General features: G+C 46.8%; 1 protein-coding gene across 1 annotated transcript; it reads right to left on the bottom strand.

Annotated features, from left to right (window-relative positions):
- On the bottom strand, positions 1-3,475 carry GCNT3 (glucosaminyl (N-acetyl) transferase 3, mucin type). Its single transcript, XM_037393271.1, has one exon. It carries the CDS (start codon positions 1,515-1,517, stop codon positions 228-230), a length of 1,290 nt encoding a protein of 429 aa, XP_037249168.1. The 5' UTR covers positions 1,518-3,475; the 3' UTR covers positions 1-227.
- Positions 3,476-6,187: the final 2,712 nt, after the last annotated feature.

Here is a 6,187-nt window from a genome sequence, read left to right as displayed (position 1 = left end):
GCTGCCTCGCGCGCCCGCCCCGCCTCAGGGCAGCGCTGAGGCGCCCGCGGCCGCCCCTGGCGCTCGGTGTCCTTCCCGGCGGCCGCTCCTCCCGCCAGCGCGGGGACGCCGCGCCCTCTCGCCTCACGGCGCGGGTCTCCATCCCCTCCTGCAGTCCCTGAGGCGCCGCCGGCCGGGCGCGCCTACGGAAGGAGGCAGGTGCTGACGAAGGTCTCGGCCGCTTCCCCTCAGAGTCCCCGGCCGTAGAGGGCCCTGTGGCGCAGGTGCTCCTCGAGACACATGATGGCGGCATCGTCCACCATGGGGTCGAACTTGTTGGCCAAGAGGTGGTGCTGCTGTAGCACCCAGGACACGTCGCCCACCCCGTAGACACAGACGGCGCGCTGGTGCTGGCCGGTGCAGGGCGGGTAGGGTGCACCCTTGCTGGTGTCACCCTCTAGGTACTGCCACTTGACCAGGCGGGGCAGGGCATTCATGTCCGAGAGCTGGTACTTGTCGCTCTGGGGCATGGCGCCGGGCACGCCGGGCATGCGGTTGAGGGTGGCCCAGACATGCTCATCAGGGCTGTAGGTGTCCTTGGCCCACTCGAGGAACTGCTGAGCTGTGGGGTTCTCGAAGATGTGCTGCACGAAGGCCCGGGTAACCACAATGTATGCATTGCCTGTGAACATGGGGTAGTTGTGCGGCGGCGGCAGTTTCTCTCTGGCAGTCCGTGAGATAAATGTCCCCACTTCGTGGTGGTACTGCCAGCGCTGCCGCTTGAGGGGTGAGGGCTTCTCTGACTCCATGCTGTTCCGCCCCTGCAGCACCTTCAGGGCACGGATGATCTCGGCGTTGGTCTTGATGGGGAAGTCTGTGCCGCAGGTGTTGAGGACGTAGCGCCATGGCACGGGACTCCGCAACAGGTCCTGCATGCAGTTGAGGTCAGCTTGCAGCCGGGACCAGGAGGCATAGACCACATTTTCCAGGTGGCTAGCCACAAAGACATTGGGGAAGCAGGCCACGATGGCCTGTACAGCCTCCTTGAAAGTGGCCGGAGACTTGCTGTCAATGTGGACGCAGTAGATGTTCTGGGGGGCATAGAGGGACCGCAGGAGCCGCTCGAACATCTCGATTTTGTTGTGGATGACCATGGAGTAGGCGATGGGGAACTCCACCTCCTCCTGGCTCAGCGGGAACTCAATGAATCGCCGGGTCTCCTTGAAGCTGCCGCAGTCCCTCGCCATGTTCAGGTACTCGCTGGGCGTCAGGGCAACCCTTTTGTTCGCCACCTCCAGGTTGCTGAGCTGGGCCTCCCGGATGGCTTTCTCGTCCCCGCGGACGATCCCCGAGCAGTTGATCCTCCTGGCGGGGGAAAGCTCCAGCGCCCGGTAGAGGCGGTGGCGGCAGCGGGGATGGCCGGCGGGGCAGGGCCGGGTGGCGCTGCGCAGCGCCACGGCGGCGACCAGCAGCAGGGGGCCGAGCAGCAGCGCGCAGCGCCTCCGCGCCTGCGGGGGGCTCCTGTCGCACAGCCGCATGTCCCCGCGGCGGGCACCGACGGCTCCCTCGTGCCGCGCCGCCACGTGCGGCTGCCCTCCCCGCCGCGGGGGGCTTCGCTGAGGGCGCTGGAGCCGGTGCTGCGCGAAGGGTGACCTGACAGCCCGGGTGCCTGCTTCCTGGGGAGTGGTGGAGCGGTGGCAGGGCGATCGCCGTAACCGCAGGTGAATAAAAGGAAGTCTCCTCCCTCCCCGTGGCGTGGCTGCGTTTGGTTTTACCAGCGCTGCAGGTTGTTGTGTATCTTGCGTGTCTGTTTAAAGGAAGGGTTTTTTATCTTACCCCCATTCAGCGTGTAACGCAGGGAAAATGCCTCTAGAATGCAACCCTGTGTAACGCGCTTTTTTAAAAAGACTTGACAAGATGACTTGGGGCTCTAACCTGCTTTTCCAGTGTTCTGATCGTTCCAACTGACGGGTCAAGGGAGTGACAGCAACAGCACTGTAGTCTGCGAGTCCAGCTGCAGTGAGCTTTCTGCTGGCTGTGGGGGTTTTGAGATTTAGTGAAGGTTTACTGCAAAAGATGTTGGATAACTGGGCAAAGTGGAAGCCCTGCTTCTACCGTGGAAGCAAAGGGTGAAGAGGGAGGCCCTGGTTTATAAATTATTTGCCACAAAGTGGAATCCCTGCTTCTACCATGGAAGCAAAGGGTGAAGAGGGAGGCCCTGGTTTATAAATTATTTGCCACAAAGTGGAATCCCTGCTTCTACCGTGGAAGCAAAGGGTGAAGAGGGAGGCCCTGGTTTATAAATATTTTGCCACAAAGTGTCCACTTAAAGGAAGGTGTGAGAGAATATTGATAGAGAGTGTCAGGACCTCCTGCATGCACCTACATGTACATCCTGGCTGAGTATCACTTAAGAGAAAAAGAGGGATATCTGTGAGTGTCTAATATGCCTTGTGCTGTGATGAACGAAATAATGTCCCCTAAGTTTTACAGTCATCCTGAACCACTTTGTGGTTTGAACCAAACGTGGTATTTGGTACCATGTTTGTAAAAAAAGGGCCAGTTTCAATTTTAAGTCAAAAATTCTAAGATGTGTTTTTTTAGATAAAGGTGTATTTCTTTAAATTATTTTTTTCTTTCTCCATATGTATCAAGGAACCAAACTCACAGAACGTGCAGCTGGACTGAGTGTGGTTCTGCCAGGGTTCTAGAAAACAGCAGAAGTAACTTCCCTGATTTCAAAACTGAGATTATTTGTTGAATTAATAGCTTTACCCAATTCAGTAAATAATTGTCTTAGGCATCTATGGTCCAGAAATTCTAACTGGCATTATGAAAGGCAATGATGTGCTGCATATAGAATTTCCCATAGACACAGCTGCCAGTTTGCCTGCGCTAAGTACCAAAGTGAATGTACTTGGGAGAAGAGGGGGAAAAAGGCTTGGTGGATGTCAACAAGATGCTAGATGGGCCAGCTGCTTTCTCAGTGCGAGGAAGACATTCATCCCATTTATACGTGCACTTTGTTCCTGAAATTTGTTCCTGAAATTTTTTTCTAAGCTATGTTCAGCTTGCGCTAGAGACCTCATTCACCTGAATAATTTCAAAGCATCAGAGGAAAGGTACTTTCTAAGAAGCTCTTGGAGTAGGACAATAATAATCCTCTCGGTGCATCTTCTGCACTTCCAAGCAGCTCTTCCCCTCCAGATCACCTCTGCTAGACTGTATCCTTGCAGTATTGCATGGAGGGATGGCAACTTCTTGTAGTCTTGGGATTTCCTTTTCCTAAAGCAATGTCTTTATATTGATCCTCTCCTCTGATTTCAGTATGCAGGTATCTTCTTTCATACAGTGCTTGCTTGTGACTAGGAAAATAAGAGCATATTTTACATATTGTATGGCATTGTAGACAACCATTTCTACTTTCAGGTTCTAGCTGCTCTGTCTTGTGTTGTGTCTTGTAATGGTGTGGTGGAAGAAATCCTCAAATTCTTAATCCTCCAGGAAATGCTTAAAACATGACAGCCCCACATGAGGGCTTTTAAATGGGCTGTAGCTTTTTCCAGTTATGTGCATTTTTTGAGTAATTTTTCAAAAATTACTGTGATGTGATTCAGAAATGCAGTGGTGTTTTTCCCAAAAGTGTTTTTCAGGAAGTTGAAAAGAAACTGTAACTTTTAAATCACATTTTTATCATTTGTGATTCTTTGTTAAGAGTCAACAATTGCTAAGTCTAAGTTGAGACTCGGAAAAATGTCTTTTCAGTGTTCTCAGCTATACTCTTGAAGGCAACAGTGTATTCCATCTCTGAACAGTGCCAAAAGCTAAAAAAAAAAAAAAAAAAAAAAATCAACCCACACCCCAAAACAGTGTGTGAAATGACAGGAAACTGCTGCTGTATTTCATTTTATGCTGGTCAATGGCTGAAGTCACGTGTGGACAGATAGAGAATAGATTGTAGGAGTAACACACTGCTTGAAAATGCTGTCACACACACTGATGAATATCAGCTATGTGGAAAATTATTTTTGGAAAGGTTACTTCTGTTGGTAACTTTATCTGATAGTAAATGTTTTTTTCTAGGAAAGCCCAATACTGCATAAGGAAAGAAATTATTTTGGATTGATTTGTCAACATTCTGTAAATATGGTCACAGATTCATCAATATGAAACTTCTTTGGAAGAAGTTTGTCGTTAAGCGTTAACATCTTGAACTTGTTCAGTGCAAGGAACTTGGATCTTTTGAAGCTTTCTGTGGTTAGAAGTGTGGCCATAGGTTGACACACTCTGTGGTACATAGCTCTTCATATATAGGCTCTTTTTTATCTCAAGTTAAAAAAGGCGCAGCAAACCCAAGTGCTGAAAGATCTGAAGTGCTTATGCCTCTACTGCCTGAAATATCTTCCTTGCCTACTTTCAGGGTGAATTTTTAAAACTGTCTCCTTTGGAAAGTATGAAATGTAAATGTCCAGCTAAACACTTAGTTGGAAATCTGAAAAACTTCCATAATAGTTACCAGTTAATCACTGAGATGATCACACTATGTGCTGACCAACTGTGTCTGAATGGCTTTTTTGTTTTTCAGCATGCCATTTTTTCCTGTGTTTTGGTATCATTCTTCATGAATTCTCTTAAGAGCAAGTGGTAATCCACATGATCAGCACTGGTAAACATTTGCTTTATTCTCTGCTAAGCACATCTGCTGCATAACCACAGCAGATGAGCTGTGGTTATGATTGCAAACTTTTACAATTTCTGTGAAGCTTGGTATCTAATTAGTCTATTATGAATAGTATGCATTACAGACAAAATATGTACATGTAAAAAACTTCATGAAGATGAATTTGTGTCCTTAGTGGTGGTTTAGATAAATAGTTGATGTTTCAGTTATGTAACAGAATATAGGTTCTAACACCTAAAAAAGTGGTTTTTTTCTGTTGCATGTTCTGAATGAAATAACTTAGTCCTTAAAGACACATGAAAATGGAATTAAATAAAACATTATTAAGTGTGCTTTCTGCAAAGCTGCTTTTTTCCCCATGAGATAAATGTTAGCCGACACAAAGTAATATTTTGTTGGTAAAGTCCAAGACTGGAGAACTTGTTTTCATACTAAGTAGGGATTAAAAACTGTTAATATTGATATTCTTATGTGTAACTGTAACTTCCAAAATACTTTGCTTTGAACTGTGGGCTCGAATCATTTGCTTTGACTCTGTTTAATGATGATACATGTCTCAATGAACATAAAATTGACTTTTTAAAAGTGAGTGTAAAACAACTGTCCTACAGTAAGGATACTATAGTACAAGTACTGTCTACAGGGTAACCAGCAGCCACTTGATCACTTACATAGAGAGATCAACAGCCTGGAGATATGACAGTAGATTACAATGTAAGAGGAGGATGATTTAATCATATTTAGATAATAATCTTGCAGAATACCCTCTGTGAGAAGTTAGATCACGTAAGATTCTTGTGGTATGCTTTTTTACAGAAACATAAACGAACGCAGCCCTCTAAAGTTGTTTATGTTTGAAGTGGTGAAGGAGCGGCATGGAGAGGGGTTCAGGTGTTTGGCAGTGATGGCCATGGTTTAAAGGTCACTGTGCTGTCATGGGACAGACTGGTGTTTCTGTTCATTTCTGGTATTCCCCTGTTGATACCAAAGAACAAAGAGCTCTTAATCAGTGTGAAAACTCTAGTTTCAAACAATTCTGATTAGTCTAGGTGCCACAACTCTCTGGTGCCTTTTTGTACCTACTTCCATTTCAATAAGCCATATCAAGCCAGAAGTTCCTGCTTTTTAAAGCTTTCTTGTTAAGGGATAAAAAGAGTCATCACAAGGTGACCTGTTACCTACTTGCCTCATTGCACAATTTTTAGGTTGTGGTTCAGATAAATGCATTGAAGTGTGGAGAAGAAAGGTATTCTGCTTGCTTCTCCAAGGGGGAGAAAAAAATACGATGTGATTGCTTGCTGATGGTGCCACACCTGGTGAAGCATCTGGTAGAAGTTTAGATTGTGATGGCAAAGCTCATAGTCTCAGTGGGTTCACCTGAAAACAGTTAGCTTGTAGAAGGAATAGGGTTTTCCCTGGGAAAGCAGCATCAATAAAGAGGACAAACAGAACTCACTTGGAGGGATTAGCCTGAAATGCTGGTTGCTGAAATGTGTAAGGAAAGGATTGTTTATATGTATAGATACA

This window comes from Falco rusticolus, chromosome 7 (assembly GCF_015220075.1).
Source record: "Falco rusticolus isolate bFalRus1 chromosome 7, bFalRus1.pri, whole genome shotgun sequence".
Lineage (NCBI taxonomy): Eukaryota > Metazoa > Chordata > Aves > Falconiformes > Falconidae > Falco > Falco rusticolus.
This window is presented reverse-complemented; position numbering and strand designations above follow the sequence as displayed.